Below are 19,621 nucleotides of genomic sequence, written 5' to 3'. Positions count from 1 at the left end.
GGGGTTGGATAGGGTTGACAGTGTGAACCTTTTCCCGCGTATGGAGTCGGGTATTACAAGGGGGCATAGCTTTAAATTAAGGGGGGGTAGATATAGACTGAAGTTAGGGGTAGGTTCTTCACTCAGCGAGTCGTAAGTTCATGGAATGCCCTGCCAGTAGCAGTGGTGGACTCTCCCTCTTTATGGGCATTTAAGCGGGCATTGGATAGGTATATGGAAGATAATGGGTTAGTATAGGTTAGGTGGGCTTGGATCGGCGCAACATCGAGGGCCAAAGGGCCTGTACTGCGCTGTATTCTTCTATGTTCTATATGTTCTAAGAGGGATGGTTAATACAGGACTGAAGGCATTATATCTGAATGCACACAGTGTTGGGAGTGAGCTTGTGGCACAGAGTGAAGTTGACAGGTATGATGTGGTGGGCATCATGGAGATGTAGAAGATCAGGATGGGGAGCTGAATATTCAAGGATATACATCTGATCGAAAAGATAGGCAGGTGGGCAGAGTGTGTGGGGTTGCCTTATGAGTAGGAAATGAAATTAAATCAATAGTAAGAAACAAAATAGGATCAGATGGTGTAGAATCTGTGTGGGTAGATTTGAGGAACAGCAAAGGTTAAAAAAAAGTTATAGTTGGAGTTACGTACAGACCTCCAAATAGGAGTCTGGAGGTGGGACACAAGATACACCAGGAGATAGAAAAGATGTGTAAGAAAAGCAAAGTTACAGTGATCATGGGGGATTTGAATATGCAGGTAGACTGGGAAAATCAGGTTGGTAGTGGATTGTAAGAAAAGCAATTTGTGGAATGTCTATGAGATGGCTTTTTGGAGCAGCTTGTGGTGGAGCCCACGAGGGATCAGGCAATTCTGGATTTAGTGTTGTGCAATGAGGTAGACTTGTTAAAGGAGTTTAAGGTAAAGGAACCCTGAGGAGCTTGAATTTACACTGCAATTTGAGAGGGAGAAGATAGAATCAGAGGTAACAGTATGACAAGTGAATAAAGGCAACTGCAGAGGCATGAGGAAGAGCTGGGTAGAACTGACTGTGAGAGGATGTGAGGCCTGTAGATGCTGGAGATCAGAGTCAAAAAGTATGGTACTGGAAAAGCACAGTCAGTCAGGCAGCATCCGGGGAGCAGGACAGTTGACGTATTGAGCATAAGCTCTTCATCGGGAATGATGAAGACCTATTCCTGATGAAGAGCTTATGCGCGAAACGTCGATTCGCCTGCTCCTTGGTTGCTGCCTGGCCAGCTGTGCTTTTTCAGCACCACATTTTTTGACTGGGAGAGGAGCCTAGCAGGAAGGACAGTGGAACAGCAATGGCAGGAGTTTCTGGGAGTAATTCAGGAGTCACGACAGAGATTCATCCCAAGGAAAAACAAGCATGAAACAGGGAGGATGAGGCAATCGTGGCTGACCAGGGTAGCCAGGGATACCATAAAGGTAAAAGAGAAAGCATATAATGTGGTGAAGGGCAGTGAGAAACCAAAGGATTGGGAAGCTTACAAAGACCAACAGAGGGCAATAAAAAAAGAAATAAGGAGGGAGAAGATTAAATATGAGCGTAAGCTAGCCAGTAATACAATGAAAGACTGAAAGAATCTGTTTCGATATTTAAAAGGCAAAAGAGAGGCAAAAGTGGACATTGGGTGACTAGAAAGTGATGCAGGATAAAAAGTTATGGGGAACAAAGAAACGGCTGAGGAAATGACTAATTACTTTGTGTCATCTTCACGATGGAAGAGATGAATAATATACCAAAAATTCAAGTGAGTGAGGGGGCAGAGCTGAGTATGGTGGTCTTTAGCAAGGAGAAGCTGCTAGAAAGATTGAATGGACTGAAGCTGGGTAAGTCATTGGACCAGATTGACTACACCTGAGTGTTCTAAGGGAGACAGCTGAAGAGATATTGGAGGCTTTAGAGGTGACGTTTTAGGAATTGCTAGATTCAGGGAGGGTCCCAAGAGGACTGGAATATCACTAAGGTGACACCCATGTTTAAAAAGGGAGTAAGGCAAAAGACTGAAAATTTCAGATCAATTATACTAATCTCGGTTTTGGGTAAGATCCTGGAAGCCATTGTGAAGGATGAGATTTCTGAATACTTGGAAGTATTTGGTAAAATGGGACAAAGTCAGCACATGGGTTCATAAAAGGGAGGTCATGACTGACAAATCTGTTGGAATTTCTTGAGGAAGTAATGAGTAGGTTGGACCAAGGAGAGCATATGGATGTTATCTACCTGGGCTTCAAGAAGGCCTTTGACAAGGTGCTGTACAGGAGGCTACTGAGTAACTTAAGGGCCCATGGTGTCAGAGGCATGGATGAAAGCTTGGCTGTCTGGCAGAAAGAAGAGAGTGGGGAAAAAAAGAGTCCTTCTTAGGATGGCAGCCAGTGACAAGTGGTGTTCCACAAGGCTGTGTTGGGATCACAACTTTTTACTTTAGACATTAACAATCTAGATGAAGGAACTGAGTGTATCCTGGCTAAGTTTGCAGATGATACAATAATAGGTAGAGGGACAGGTAGCATTGAGGAGGCAGGGAGTCCGCAGACGGATTTGTTCAGGTTAGGAAAGTGGGCAAAGAATTGTGAATAATGTGGGAAAGTGTGAGCTCATGCATTTTGATCGGAAGAATAGAGGCATGGACTATTTCCTAAATGGGGAGAAAATTCAGAAGTCTGAAGTACAAAGAGACTTGGGAGTTCTAGTCCAGGATTCTCTCAAGGTAAACATGCAGGTTGAGTCAGTAGTTAGGAAGGCAAATGCAATGATAGCATTTATTTTGAGAGGACTTGAATATAAAAGCAGGCTTGTACTTCTGAGGCTCTATAAGGCTCTGGTCAAATCACATTTGGAATATTGTGCGCAGTTTGGGGTCCCATATGTCAGGAAGGTTGTACTGACCCTGGAGCGTATTCAGAGGAGGTTCATGAGAATCGTCCCAGAAATGAAAAGCTTAACATATGAGAAACATTTGAGGATTCTGGTTTATACTTGATGGAGTTCAGAAGGATGGGAGGGATCTAATTGAGGAGAAAGTGAGGTCTGCAGATGCTGGAGATCAGAGCTGAAAATGTGTTGCTGGAAAAGCGCAGCAGGTCAGGCAGCATCCAGGGAACAGGAGAATCGACATTTCGGGCATTTCTTCAGGATCTAATTGAAACTTACAGAATACTGAATGGCCTGTACAGACGGGATGTTGGGAAGATGTTTCCAATGGTAGGAGAGACTAGGACCCGAGGGCCTTGCCTTAGAGTAAAGAGAAGACTTTTTAGAATGGAGATAAGGAGAAACTTCTTCAGCCAGAGACTGGTGAATCTATGGAATTCATTGCCACAGAAGACTGTGGGGGCCAGATCATTGAGTATATTTAAGATAGATAAATAGGTTCTTGAGTACCAAGGGGATCAAGGGGAAAAAGTGGGAGAATGGGGTTGAAAACCTTATCTGCCATGATTGAATGGCAGAGCAGATGGGCTGAATGGCATAATTTCTGCTCCTTTGTCTAATAGTCTTATGGTCTTATGTTTCTGCTGCCCTTGTCCTTCAAGATGGAAGTGGTTAAGGGTTTGGAAGATGGATAAATATGAGGTTATCCACTTTGGTATCAAAATCAAGAAGATGACTATTATCTGAATAGCAATAGATTTGGACAAGTGGAGGTTCAAAGAGACCTGGATATTCATGTACTGAAGTTAAGCATGCAGGAGTAACAGACAGTGAATAAGGAAAATGCCATGTTATTCTTCATCATGAGAGGATACAAGTAGAAGAGCAGGATGTCTTGCTACAATTGTACAAGGCCTTGGTGAGACTGCACTCAGAGTATTGTGTGCACAATTCAGTCTCTTTATCTGAGGAAGGAAGGTGATGTGGAGGGAGTGCAACAAAAGTTTACCAGACTGATTCTTGGGATGGCAAAATCGATGTATGAACAGAAACTGGACTATACTTATAGAGTTTAGAATAATGAGGGTGGAATCTCAGAGAATAAAATATTAACACAACTATAAGGGTAAATGCAGGTTGGATGTTTCCAAGGTCCAGTACCAATCACAGTCTAAGAGTACAGGGTAGGCCAATTGAACTGAGATGAGGAGAAATTTCTTCAACCAGAGAATGATGAGCTCATGGAATTGTCTGTTACAGAAAGTGTTTGAGGCCAAAACAATGAATGTTTTCGAGAAGGTGACAGATATAATTCCTGGGACTAAAGGGATGAAAGGGTAGGTCAAAAATGAGAACAGAGTACGAGGTAGGGGTAACCAACCTCGATCATGACCAAACAGGCTCAAAGGCATGATCGGCCTACTCTTTTTCCTATTTTTAATTATTCTTAGTGATGGTTTGTCACTTTGCAGATGCATCCTGTACATTTCCATAAATTTGGGTTTGAATCTTATCCATCAGGCTTACTTTCCACCAACATAAGTGAATTTAACCAATGACAAAAATGAGCTCCTCGACAGACAATGAGTACTGCTAACCCAACTGCACCCTTACCATCATTACCTTCAGTGCTTTCTCAAGGACTGATTCTATATACTTCCACTTCTCCAATTATATATTGCATTTATGGGTGTATTATTGGACCATAGTTCATTACTGTTGCTAGTTTAGGTATTTAAATGCTTACCTAAATTGATCTGCAATGAAAGTTTGCCTTTCTTTAGCTCCAGTGTAATACGATCTCCGCGTTGTCCTTCTCCATGCAACATAACTCCATCACTTTGCATTGTCTTGAATTTCAAGGAAATTATGTCCTTGACCGTGCTCATGCTCTTCTGATGGAACCTGTAGAGTAGTGAACTTCTGCCATCAAAGTCGGCGACATCAGATTCTACAGGGGAAGAAAAAATATTAACGTCACATTTCGAAAAACTCTTCACTGTCTCATAACAAAATTGAGATTAAATTTCCATATGTAATCAGTCACCATAACTTGAGCTGAAAAATCCAGATAAGCCCTGGAGAAACAGCATGAAATACAACCATTTGTATCTCCAGTATAAGTTATAGAAAATTACTTGGAGAAGACTTGAACTAAATCATCTCCTAGCATCAGAAATTATTAATTTATTACTATTGACAGCATCCTGATACATCACAATGAGATTCATACACCTTCAGTAACCTCACTCCTCCCCCAGTACAGATTTGAATATATTACCAGATAATAGCCATTTCCAACAAGAGAGAATCTAAACACCCCCCATTGGCATTCAATGGTATTACCATCACCAGATTGCCCCACTGTTAACATCCCATTAACTGTAAACTGAATTGACCAGCCATATAAATGTAGTGACTGCCTCAGCAGATCACAGCTGGGAATTTTGGGTGAGTAACTCACCTGATTCCCTGATGCCTCTCCACCAGATACAAGATAAAAGTGTGTTGAAATATTCTCCTCCTGCCTGAATGTGCTGTTCCGGCAACATTTAAGTTTGATATTTTCGAGGACAAAGCAGCCTGCTTGGTTGGCACAGCAGCAGCCATGAGTACTATAAACAAAACGCTTGCCAGCCACCCTAAATTCACAATGTTGCACTGAGAAGGACAGGGGTAGAAGATGCATGGGTTTACCACCACTTACAACGTCCCTGCATGCCATAAACTATCCTTATTTAGAACTATATCATCATTTCCTTACAGTCACTGAGCTAAGATCCATGAGTTGTTCCGAAAATGAGAAGTCAACCTGGTGAAGCTGCAACACAGGATTGCTTGCATTAAACATAGTGTAAGCAGCTGACAATACATAGTACTAAGTATTGCTCAATTAATGGATCAGACTTCAGCTCAGGAGTCCTGCCACATCCTGCCTTGAATGATGGTGGAAAATTAAACAACTCACAACAGGAGAAAACTCCACAAATGTTGCAATTCTCAATCAGGGGCTTGCATGACATTACTGTGCAAAGGTAAGGCTGAAGTATTCATATCTATCTTCAGCCAGAAATCTAAAATGAAACATCCATCTTGGCATCTTCCTGAGGTACTGTGTATCACAGATTGGCTTCAGCTAATTCAATTCACTTCACGTAACGTCAAGAAATGACTGATGACACTGGATATGGTAAAACAACGAGCCCTGACAACATTCTGGTCATAGTACTGAAGATTTCAACTCCACAACCAGTTGCACTCCTAACCAAGCCATTTATGCACAATCACATAAGTTACTAATCAATGTTGATATTTACCCAGGTACGTCCTGTCCACAAAAAGTAGGACAAATCCAACCCAGCCACTTCGGTGCACCTTCAATCATCAGCACACTGAAGAAAGTGATCACTACCAATCAGCATTTGTTCAACAATAAATTACCATTGATATTCAAACTGAGTTCCATGAGAGTCATTCTGGCTCTGACCTCGTTATGTCCCAAGCCTAAAATTGAACAAAAAACCCAAGAAGTGAAGTGAGGGTGACTGCCCTTGACATCAAGGCTGCATTTAACTGAGTGTTGCATTGAAGATTTCTAGCAAAACTATAGTTGATGGGAATCAGGAATAAAAATGCAACAAGTGGAATCAAAGTTAGAAGGCTGCCATTGTTTGAGGACAATCATCTCAAACACAAGACGGCACTGCAGGAGTTTCTCAGGGTAACATCTAAGGCCCAAACATCTTCAGTTACATCGTCAATGACCTTCCCTTCATCATAAGGTCAGAAATGAGGATGTTTGCTGATAATTGCACAATGATAAGCACCATTTGTGAATCATTAGAACTTGAAGCAGTCCACCTGAAGACCTGAAGAATGTCAAGATTTGTGCTGACAAATAGCAAATAACACGAACACCACAATTTAACAACGCCATTTTTATTTTACTGGAGAAGTAACATTATCACTTGATCCAGCTGCTATTGATGTAGAAAAAGCAACAACCTAATTTCCATGTACAGTTATATCAATGTAAGATCCTTTAGTAAGTACAGCTCAGCCTGACCTTGCAGAAGCCAACAATTGAAAGGAAAGCTCTCCAACTTTATCTCAAGTGCTTCGATATCTATTCAGAGACTTGTCTTATCCAATAAATGCCACAGATGAATCAAGTCAAAGACTTCGAATGATATGGAAGATATTTGGGAAAACATGTATAGCAAACATTGCAAGAAACAGCAATCTAAGTAACTTATTTGAGAACGTACACTCCAATTAATTGGAGTTTATGATTATGAGAAAAGCTTAGGAAAATGTACAGAGTAAGGGCTTTAGAACCCTGGACCAAACTTGCAATGATGCTACATAGTTGCTCTCCATTACTTCCTGATTGCCCTTGAGAAGGTGAGTATGAACTATCTTGTTGAACCGCTGCAGTCCATGTGCTGTAGGGAAAAGCAAAATGCCATTTGGTATAGAATTCCAAGCTATTTACCTAGCAATGCTGAAGGAATGGTGACATATTTCCTGAAGAAGGTTTATACCCGAAACATTGACTTCTCCACCTCCTGATACCGCCTGGCTTGCTGTGTTCTTCCAGCCTCCTGCAATTTATTTCCAAATCAGGATGGTGAGTTGCTTGGAGGTAAACTTGCAGGTAATGGTATTCCCATGGATATGCTGCCCTTATCCCTCTACATGAAAATGGTCATGAGCTTGGAAGGCGCTGTCTAAGGATCTTTGTCACATTTCTGCAGTGTGTCTTGTAGATTGCACATACTGCTGCTTTAGATCAGGTTTTCATGGACTGATAGACAGACAGGCATCAACTTACGTAAGAAAAGGAAGGAATTATTAAGATATATTTTGTGTTATGTGATGCCATCTGTGAAATTGTTTTCCATAATCTCAAATTATTATCAATGAATTCTCATTGTGGAAAGCAATATATATTCATTTGATTTGAGCCTTCAAAATATTATTTTTCTTCAGTGTGAGTTTGCATGAATCCTTAATAACTGTCAGCATTAATGGAACAAAAATACTGAAGAAATACAAGTGAATCAGCCTTGCATGCTTCTGATTGTAAGGAAAATATATTGTTATTTTCAAAATAGTTTATTTCACTCACTCTTATTATGCAAAAAACTGACTGCATAAGTTTTATTTGCTGCAGTTTTGTTTCTTTGAAGCTATTCAGCTTGAATTCTCTCTTAGAAAGTTGACTTGTATGTAAAAAGTAAAGTTGCCACAGTCTTACCAGACCAAAGGGCTGGGCTGACAAATTGGTGTTGGTTTAACCTGAGGGTCACCACACCTCAGGTGAGGGGAGAGGTTGAGGACGACAGCACTACATGGTAAGCTTAGCTGGTGTGGGAATTGAACCACACTGTTCGCATCCCTGTGCATTACAAACCAACCCTTACTTATGTGAGTCTTAAACTCTTAATTACCTCAGTAGCTTTTAAGTGGTACAAGAAAATATTTTTTAAGAAGATCCCAGTGACGAATAACACATGGAATTATATTCCATCAGCTTCCAATATAAGTTCATAGAGGTATAGTTCATAAGTTTTGCAGATAACACCAAAATTGGAGGTGTAGTGGACAGCCGAAGAACGTTACCTCAGAGTTTTTTCGTCAGTATTTACAATGGAAAAGAGCAATGTTAGTGAGAATATGGAGATACAGGCTACAAGATTAGATAAGATTGAGGTTGTCAAAGTGGAGGTTTTGATCACAGTGGTGCTTGAAAAGCACAGCAGGTCAGGCAGCATCCGAGGAGCAGGAAAATCAACGCTTCAGGCAAAAGCCCTTCCTGCTCCTCGGATGCTGCCTGACCTGCTGTGCTTTTCCAGCACCACTCTGATCTAAACTCTGGTTTCCAGCATCTGCTATTCTCACTTTTGCCAAAGAGGAGGTTTTAGAAATTTTGGAAGATCAGAAAATAGATAAGACCCATGGGCCAGATGGGATTTTTCATGGGATTCTCTGGGAAGCCAGGGAGGAAATTTCAGAGCCTTTGGCTTCGATCTTTATGTCGTCATTGTCAACAGGAGTCGTGCCAGAAGAGTGGAGGATAGCAAATGTTGTTACCTTGTTTAAGAAGGGGAGTCGGGACAACCCTTGTAATTATAGGCCGACGAGTCTTACTTTGGTGTGGGTAAGGTGTTGGAAAATGTTATAAGAGATAGGATTTATAATCATCTGGAAAGAAATAATTTCATTACGGATAGTCAACACAGTTTTGAGAAGGGTAGGTCGTGCCTCACTAACCTTATTGAGTTCTTCGAGGAGATGACAAAACAGGTGGATGAAGATAAAGCAGTTGATGTGGTGTATTTGTATTTCAGTAAGGCATTTGATAAGGTTCCACACAGTAGGCTATTGCATAAAATGTGAAGTTTCAGGACTGAGTGTGATTTAGTGGTTTGGATCAGAAATTGGCTAGCTGAAAGAAGACAGAGGGTGGTGGTTGATGGGAAATGTTCGTCCTGAAGCTCAGTTACCAGTGGTGTGCCGCAGGGACTTGTCTTGGAGCCACTATCGTTTGTCATTTTTATAAATGATCTGGATGTGGGTGTAGAAGGATGGGTTAGTAAATTAGCAGATGGCACTAAGGTAGGCAGAGTTGTGGATATGCCAAAGAATATTGTGAGCTGCAAAGGATAAGATGCAGAGCTGGGCTGAGAAATGGCAAATGGAGTTCAATGCAAAGTGAGGTATTTCACTTCGGAAGAAGTAACAGGAATGCAGAGTACTGGGCTAATGGTAAAATTCTTGGCAGTGTAGATGAACAGAGAGATCTCGGTGTCCAGGTGCATAAATCACTAAACGTTGCCACCCAGGGTGGTAGGGTTGTTAAGAAGGCGTATGGTGTGTTGACGTTTATTGGTAGGGGGTTGAGTTTTGGAGCCATGAGGTCATGCTTCAGCTATACAAGACACTGAAATAGTGCTTGCAGTTCTGGTCACCGCATTATAGGAAGGATGTGGAAGCTTTGGAAAGGGTTAGGAGGAGATTTACTGGGATGGTGCCTGGCATGAAAGGAAGGTCTTACAAGGAAAGTCTGAGGGAACTGAGACTGTCTTTGTTGGACGGAAAAAGATTGAGAGGTGACTTAATCAACATGGACAAGATAATCAGAGGGTTAGATAGGGTGGACAGTGAGAGCCTTTTTCCTCAGATAGTTAAGGCTAACATTAGAGACTTAGATTTGAATTGAGGGGTGATAGTTTTTGGAAAGATATTAGGGGTAGTTTATTTATTCAGAGAGTAGTAGGGGCCTGGAATGGCCTGTCTGCAACAGTAGTAGACTCACTGACATTAAGGGCATTTAAATGGGCATTGGACATACATATGCATAATAATGGAACGTTGTAGGTTAGATGGGTATCAAATTATTTTCACAGGTTGGCGAAACATCAAGGGCCGAAGGGCCTGTACTTCGCTGTAACATTCTCTGCTCTATGTATACAGCGCTCTTGCTCAGATGGGCCAAAGGACCGAGTTGTGTCAGTTGGAATTTAATTTAGACAACTGTGAGATGCTGCATTTTGGAAAGGCAAATCAGGGCAGGACTTATGCATTAATGGTTAGGTTCTGCAGAGCGTTGCTGAACATAGAGACCTTGGAGTGCAGGTTCGCAGTACCTTGAAAGTGGAGTCGAAGATAGATTTTCTTCTTTTTATTGATCAGAGCATTGAGTATAGGAGTTGGAATATAATGTTGTGGCTGTACAGGACATTAGTTAGACCACTTTTTGAATACTGTGTGCAATTCTGGTCTCCCTGCTATAGAAAGTATGTTGTGAAACTTGAAAGGGTTCAGAAAAGATTTGCGAGGGTTTTGCCATGGTTGAAGTGTTTGAGCTACAGAGAGAAGCTGAATAGGCTGGGGCTGTTTTCCCTGGAGCATCACGGGCTGAGGGGTGACCTTATGAAGGTTTATAAAAACATGAGGGTCATGGATAGGGTAAATAGATGGTCTTTTCCCTGGGTGGGGAAGTCCGAAACTAGAGGACATAGGTTTAAGGTGAGAAGGGAATGATTTAAAATGGACCTAAGGGGCAGAGAGTGGTGCGTGTATGGAATAAGTTGTCGAAGGAAGTAGTGGAGGCTGGTACACTTACAACATTGAAAAGGCACCTGTATGGGTATATGAATACAAAGGGTTTAGAGAGAAATGGGCCAAGTGCTGGCAAACGGGACTAGATTAATTTAGGATATCTGGTCGACATGGATAAGTTGGACCGAAGGATCTGTTTCCATGCTCTACATCTCTATGACTCTATTACTCTGAAATCTTGAAGCCATTGATTCTAAGTTATTGTAATTAGTTATGAGCAGGTAACCTAACAGACCATCAGAACAGAGAAGCAATAAACTTGTATTGTCTTGACAGAGGCACTACACCTCTGATGAAAGGAAATGTTTTGTACTTCTTTCCTATTCTCAACTACAATCAGTTTCCAGTCTGCAACTTTCTCCGTGATGAGCTAAGTGTCAAGTTTCAGGTGTATGACCAGAGAGTAGGCCAGGCAAAGTCTGTAGGAAAGATGGCCAACTTTCCTTGGGTTCTGTAGGCAGGTAAAAACATCACTGGTAGAGTGCAAAGGGTAAACTGATAAAAGTGCAAGACAATACAAAATAACTCCATAAAATACTTTGGGAAAACACATAAATATCCATGAGAGCTATTAGTTCAGATTACACTACTTAATCAAAGAGACCTTTACACTGGCCAAATAGCAGTAAAGTCTCTGTTTAATAAATCCTTTATTTTTTGCATTTGAATTTTTTTTGTTTTAGATTAATATATATTTCACACTGTAAAGCTGTTCAACAAATTAAATGTAACAGTAAGTGAAACTTTCCATAAAATTTCTGACTTGTTCATGACCCAAACTTTTGAGTAAGCTAATTCCATAAGACATTTTCCATTCAAATACTACGTTGTTGCTTTCTGTCTCCATAACCTCACTTCCTCCCTATTCCCTATTCAAGTGCAATCCTTCCAGGAGAAGCCACAATTTACTTGGACATCTTTCACTTTAGTAGAATGTATTTGCTGCCCTCAATGCAGTCTCCTCTATATCTCAGTGCAGATGAGGTGACGGCTTTGCAGGACTTCACCATTCATTTCAGCAGATTGACTCCTGAGCTACCAGCCATTTGTCATTTTTATTCTCAGTTCTATGCTCATTTTGACCTCTCTACCTCTGGCCTCTTGAACTGCTCACTCAAGCTCAACATAGAACTGAGGAACAGCTTTGCATGTTTTGATTAGGCACATTGCAACCTTCCATATTCTATACTGGGTTCAATCCTATCAGGTAATAATTTCCGCTCTTATTTTTATTTATTGTTTTTGTGTGGCAGTCATCTGTTCTTTTCAAATTTATACTATTTCTTTTGATTTCATTTTACTTGCCAAGTCCTCTTGTGCCTAGGTTCATCATCTCAGTTCTCATTTAATCAGTTCTATCTTCCACGCAATTACTTTTGCCCACTCCCGCTCTCACTGTCTCTGTGTTTACTTAAAATCGGAGTAGATTTAGCCTGTGTCTTTGCCTGTTGTGATGAGATGATATCAGTCTGTGATATTAACTTTGCTTCTCATTCCACATTTTACTTAATGTGTCATCAAGACAATCAGAATCAGAAGGAAATCTCACTGCTGCTTGGAGTCAAAGGAAGATGATAAGGTAGTTTGAGGTCAGTCACCTCAGTTTCAGGATATCCCTCCTGGCATTTTTCAAGGTAGTGCCCTTGGACCAAATATGCTTGGTTGCTTCATCTGTAACTTTCCCTCCATTATAAAGTCAGAAATAGGGATGGCCACTGATGACTGCAGAGTGTTCACCATCTTTTATGACTCAGATAATGAAGCTGTCCAGATCTAAATGTAGCAAGGCTTGGATAATAGCAAGGCCTGGATACTATCCAGATTTGGATTGACAAGTGGTATGAAACATTTGTGCCACACAAGTGCCAGGTTATGAACTACTCCAATAAAAGAAAATTTCACCTTTTTTACAATGAATAACATTATTCACTGATATCATTGAATTCTCCACTATTAACATTCTGAGGGTTAACATTGACTAAAAATTCAACTGGACTAGCTATACAAGTACTGTGATCACAAGGGCAGATCATGGGTTAGGAATCCCACAGTGGGTAACTCATCTCCGGTAGCCATCTACAAGGTGCAAGTCAGGAGTGTGATGAAATTTTATTTTATTGGAGTAGTTCATTGCCTGGCACTTGTGTGGCACAAATGTTACTTACCACTTGTCAATCCAAACCTGGATATTATCCAGGTGTTGCTGTATTTAGATATGGATAGCTTTATTATCTGAGCCATGGAAGGTGGTGAACACTCTGCAGTCATCAGTAGCCATCCCCATTTCTGACCTTACGATGGAGGGAAGGTCACAGGTGAAGCAACAGAGCATATTTGGTCTGAGGGCACTGCCTGTCTAGATAGTTCTAAGAATCATCAAAACGTTTAACACCATCCAGGACAAAGCTGCCCACTTGACTGGCACCACACCCCCAAACATTCACTCCCTCCACCACAGAAGCTTAGTAGCAGCAGTATGTACTATCTATAAGTTTCATCAAGGCTCCTTCAACAAACCCATGACCTCTACCAACTAGAAAGACCAAGGACAGCAGGTACATGGGAACACCACCACCTGCAGGTTTTACTCCAAGTCGCTCCCCATCCTGACTTGGAAATATGTTGCTGTTCCTTAAGTGTCAAAATCCAGGTTGATGCAGACCTCCATCAAATAGATTGCAACAGTTCAAGAAGGCAGCTCACGCTCATTCCTAAAGGCAATTGAAGATGGGGAATAAATGCTAACCCAGACAATGACAAATGCACCTGATGAATGAACAAAAAAAAAGAAATTTAATCCGGGCTGAGTGCTATGATCAGATCTGTAATCATGTAAGTGAATATGAACAAGCTTTATTTATCTTTCATCTTGTTTTGCCTTTATCAGGATCACACTGATAGTATATTCTGTAAATATCAAAATGCCCAGCCAGAAGAAGACCCGCCCCTTATTTTTGAAGCCAAAAGTAGATGGATAAGAATAAACATTTAAGAAGTCATTGTTCCTTCAGTGTCACTGGGTTGAAATTCTGGAACTCCCTCACTAATAGCACTGTCGGCCTACTTACAGCATTTGGGCTTCAGCAGTTCAAGAAAGTAACTCACCATCAATGTTTCAAGGGCAACCTGAGACAGGGGCAATAAATGCTGGCCCAGCCATCAAACACCTGCAGCCCATGAATGATCTTTCTTTTTAAAAGTCAGACCATGAAACGCTGTCAGATTTGCACCTCACAAGGACATTAATGAGCCAGATGGATTTTGACAACAATCAATAATAGTTTCATGGTCACCAAGACAAGCTTTCAGTTCCAGGTTTATGAATTGAATTTTAAATTGCACCAGCTGCTGTGACAGGATTTGAACCCCTGTATGCAGAGCTTTAGCCCAAACCTCTGGATTACTGGTTCAGAACATCACCTTCCACCCTTGCATTACAGTATTGACTCCAGTTGAGAAGTGCCTCAATGGTGCTGAAACAACTTGGGATGTTCTGCCGTCTGACTAGGCAGTGTGTAAACATGATTTTCAATAAAGATACCTAATTATTTTGATACCTTATAAGGTCATGATGGCTGAGCTACTAATCTTAATCACTGTCCTTCACCTTTGAAGGCCAGATTTTAATCCGTTCTGGGATAGGAGATGAATGTCTCCTCTCACTGACAGCTGTTCAGATTCCAAAAAAAATAACTGGAAGCAACTGTGAGTCAATGCCAAGTCTGCAATGACCTTCTATCCATATAATCTGTCTGTCTCAGGTCTTCAGAGAGCGAATGGTTTGATATGTGATGATGTAGACTGAGAAAGCACAAAAGACAAAATCTGATTAGCTGCATTCCTGGCTGGAGAAGGTGCATAGCATAGTGACAATAAAAGAGATAGGAGAAAAAATATTCAATATTTGACAAAGTAATTAATTACTCTCAGCACTAATAAGAAGAACGGATAATTAATGAGGAGATAAATTCATGGAATCAGGACTCGATGAAGATGTAAAGAAAGCTCACCAACAAATGATGTGACTCAACTGACTGATTTTTTTTCCCTTCTAAAGAAATCAATAGAGACTGTCTATCTACTCTATTTATTTTATCATAGCAATTTGTATGCTGACTGTGGATAGATCCACTTTGAACATACCTCAGTATGTGAAGATAATTATATTTTTTCTCTTGAAGTATCTATATGCTGACTCTAAGGTTGCATACCAAAGTTTTTGATACAAACAGCAGTCTTTCACAGGAAAATGCATATTATAAAAATATTCTGAAAATCAGGGAATTGTTGAAATGATAATAAATATAAATATTTAATCGAATCAGTACTTGAAAAAGAATCACTGTAAAAGCATGCTTTGCGCCATTTTTAATGGACATGACTCTCAGTATTACCCAGTCATGTCCATTAAAAATGGCGCAAAGCATGCTTTTACAGTGATTCTTTTTCAAGAACTGATTCGATTAAATATTTATATTTATTTAGAGTCCTGTTATATCTCATTTGGGAGGACATTAAGTGCCAATCGGGCTCTTAATTGGGCAATAAAGATCCCAAAGTGTACTTGGGCTTATTGCGGAGCATTGGTAGTGTCCCTACCTCTGAGATTGGCGACCTGGGTTCAAGAGCTATCTGCTCCAGAGATGTGTCATAACAGTTCAAATTCAAAACAAAATCTATAGCACTTAGATTGTGCCTCTTGGGTTCAGTGGTAGTGTCCTTACCTCTGAGCCAGAATAACCAGGTTCAAGCCCTACCTGTTCCAAAGGTTTGTAATAACAGGTCTGAACAGGTTCAAGAAAATATCTGCAAAGCTGAGAATTTTGTTAGGCATGGATACTAAGGACTACAGGACAAAGGTAGATGGATTTAAGATACAGGTCAGCAATGATTCATTTGAATGGCACAACCCTGTTCCATCCTTTGACTAACTGTACTACTTCCTCCCTTGGTGGACACTGATTTAATATTGTTTCCCTCAGTGCGAGCTGATAGGCAGAATTCATTACGAGCTTGGAACTTTTTTTTTCTCTGAAGGTCTAGGGCAGGGTATTGACAGAAGTACTTTCACTTTTTATTTTGAACACTCTGCAGTAACCATAGAAGATCACAGAATGAAAGCAGGACATTCAGCCCATCAAGTCTACACTGACCCTCCACAGACCATTCAGACCCACCTCCCTCCGTACTCCTGCATTTCCCAGAGCTAACTCACCTAGCCTGCACATTATGAGCAATGTGGCATGCCCAATCTACCTAACCTGCACATCTTTGGACTGTGGGAAGAAATTGGAGCACATGGGGAGGATCCCTGTAGCCACGTGCAACCTCCACACAGACAGTTGCCTGAGGGTGGAATTGAACCCAGATCCTGGGTGCTGTAAGGCAGTAGTGCTAACCACTGAGCCACTGTGCCACCCATGGTTCTAATGTTTCTGTTTTTGATGCATTCTCCAACTACGATGTGAACTGTACTCAAAATTACATCGATTTTCCAAAGGGAAGTTATGGCTCAAGTTTTCAATCAAAATCAATTAACTACAATAATCAAAAAAGTAAATTTTGTCATGACCCAGTGCAATCAGGCAGCATTTTCAAACATCATTGGTGGTTTTCACCCACGCTTTAAGAAATGAAAGGTTAATAATAATATTAACTTAGTCAGAAAATATTGATAACCAAAGACTGAATTGCAATGCAACTTATGTAAAAAAATGCAACAGATGTGGGTATTCTAATGTAGATATATTTGAAAATGGATTCACCACACTAAATAAGCATTTTAATAAGTGTCCAGTTCATTACCCGTTATGTAACCAGATTATAAGTAACAAAGTATTACTTCAAAAATCTAGAATGAGATATTTAATAGTTTCATCAGTATGCATTGACATTTTCTCAGGAAAATAAATGCCTGGGTGGAATCATAAAGGTGCCTAAACAAACTTCAATCAGGAATGTGGTAGAATCATGTGTGAAGCCAAGAGATCCTATCTCAATGTCAGAAACAATTTGCTGCATCTTGCAACTAAGTTCCAGCCATCGAGGCAAGATGCTGGCAATACAGCGAGTGACATATTAAGGGAGACTTTTCCTTATTCCTTATATCTTTAGCAACAGATCTCATTTTATTAATGTGCAGCTTTGGCATGCCATCTGCCACACACAAACTTGACACAAAGAATTCTCAACATGGAAGACAGAGCAGATAGCTGACAACTTAAGTTCAAGATTTGCTTCAAACAACCACAATATTGGACATGAAGCACAAATAACTCTATGGGCATGAGTCACAAAAACTCTATGCCAACATGTATTGGCATCCAACATGTGCCAGCCTCCTGGAGGCATATCTATGATTCACTTCTAGTTTTCTTCTGCACATCAGTGTTGCACCCCAGGCTTTATGGTAACTATCATTGTAAGGCTCTTGCAAAGACAATTTATGGTCAGAAAATATTTATGCCTGTAGATTAGACCAAGCTGCAACACTCACTTGAACTCTTACTACTCATTCAATACCAAACTGAATGTTCACAGCATCCTTGTTTTGCCTTGCCTTGTCTTGTCTTCTTGCGCCTCATTCCTCAACTAGAGATAACAGGCTCACAGTACTGATATACTGTGTGTCAGTACTGTGCCTGTAAGAGAGGTGTTCTTTGCAGGCACCCTTGCAGAGGGGTATTGTCACCGTGTTGCTGAAATGTCTCCTTCAAAAAGGCAGTTAGTAAACAGCTTTTGAGTTCTCCTTGGTGTTTTTATTTTAAATGAGACAAACAAATCACGAGTGGGCTGGATTCATACAAACTCAGGAAGGCTTTTAGTTTTGCTTTCAGTTACTGAAGGTTTCTGCTGGCTGCAGAGCTAAAAACTTGAGTTCCAGGCTGCCAGACTGAAGTCTTAGATAAGAGGCTTCCTGTTAAACATCACAAGGGGCAGATTGTTTCTTTGCTCTGGTCTGGAGAGTGATAGCACATGAGAATGTTAACTGTTTTGCTGGTTTGAAAAATGTCATGCTGGAAAAACACAGCAGGCCAGGCAGCATCTGAGGAGCAGGAGGATCGACGTTTCGGGTATAATCCCTTCTTCAGGGCTTATGTCCAAAACGTCGATTCTCCTGCTCCTGGCCTGCTGTGTTTTTCCAGCACGACATTTTTCAACTCTGGTACTCCGGCATCTGCAGTCCTCACTTTCTCCTGTTTTGCTTATTGCATTTTTAATAAAGTGGATGTTTATGGTGTGCTGCCTATATTGGGAGAGTTGATGATTGTTGGTTAAATAATATATTATGTTGTTAAGTATTACAATAGTCAAAGTTCTGCCATTTCATCTTTCTTTGTGCATTTCAACTGATGTAAGAATAAAATGTGTTTTGATTAAAGCCTAGTGACAGACTAATCGAATCACATCTGGAACACAGCACCTTACACTTGCTTCTAAATAAACATAAAAGTTGAGATCTAGGCTATCTCCTAACAATATTTTGTGGATGCCTGGTCTGGACTATAACAATTGCCACACCATTTAGTACAGAGAGAAAAGTCAGAAGCTTGTGATGATTGAGTCCTTAGATAAGTTAGGGGATTTATTTTTCACTTAGGGGTTCCAACATAGTAAACAGGATTCAAGAGGCTTGGGTACTATCAGTCAGATGTTGGGGAGCAGTCAGAATCAAGATTCTCTCCTCATAAGTTTTGACTCTTTCTGCTTTATTCTGATGATGTGGATATGCCGTTATTGGACCAGGTTGGACAAAAAGTCGGAAGTCAGACATTACCAGGTTATAGTCCAACTGGTTTATTTTTGTTTACTATAACCTGGTGTCATGTGACTTGCAACTTTGCCCTATTCTGGGCTGTGTTCCTCCTGTAATGAGAGACCAAGACAGATATTAAGAGAGATTAAAATAGGTAATACAGATATTATTGTTGGTGCAGATAGGGAAGCGTCCCAAGCAAGTGAGTAGGCTGCAGAGGGGGCACACAGGGAGGCACAGGATTGGGATGGGTGAGGGAAGTGAGGGAAGATGTTGCAGGCAATGATGAGAGTGGAAGAGCATGAGCCTTGCTGAGAGGTAGGTACAGTAGCTGAAATACAGTGAGTGTGAGGTATTGGAGAGAAGATGGTGACATTATGCAGGTAGTGTGGAGAAGGACATTGAGCTTCCTCCTAAATGGTAGTGCATTCTCCCAGAAGTCTCAAACAGCACTAACCCAGGTGGAAACTTGAGATTAGACAGAAATAGTCTGGTGTCATGGCCTCCTTTGATGATCTTGGGGGATAAGGCTATCCCACTTCTACACCAGTCCATGAATGAGCAACTCCACGTACCTATGGACACAGGAAGCCATGAATATCCCTTGACTGCCACGTCCAGGGCTAGAGTCAAGGGCAGCTCCAGAACTAACAGTGCTTATCCTTGTGCATAAAAGCCTTGTAAAATTGGTATTAGTGCCAGGATTGGTGGATCGTCCCAGGATATCCCAGTTGTGGGAAATTGCTGTGGAACAGCAAGTGTTAGAATGGGCTAGAATCAGATGAGAGAACTGGTACTCAACCAAAACAAAAATGAGATTGAGCTTTTAATACTTTTTA

The 19,621-nt window shown here is 40.9% G+C and overlaps 1 protein-coding gene across 1 annotated transcript in view; it reads right to left on the bottom strand.

Annotated features, from left to right (window-relative positions):
- LOC122551779 (contactin-associated protein-like 5) overlaps positions 1-19,621 on the bottom strand; it is an 879,926-nt gene that overhangs the window by 542,287 nt on the left and 318,018 nt on the right. Inside the window, exon 5 of the mRNA XM_043694242.1 lies at positions 4,647-4,850. Within this exon, the coding sequence (XP_043550177.1) occupies positions 4,647-4,850 (204 nt within the window). The remainder of the gene's footprint in view (positions 1-4,646; positions 4,851-19,621) is intronic.

Source organism: Chiloscyllium plagiosum, chromosome 7 (genome assembly GCF_004010195.1).
Source record: "Chiloscyllium plagiosum isolate BGI_BamShark_2017 chromosome 7, ASM401019v2, whole genome shotgun sequence".
Lineage (NCBI taxonomy): Eukaryota > Metazoa > Chordata > Chondrichthyes > Orectolobiformes > Hemiscylliidae > Chiloscyllium > Chiloscyllium plagiosum.
Note: the sequence above shows the minus strand (reverse complement) of the source record. Positions and strands in the feature narration are given on the sequence as shown.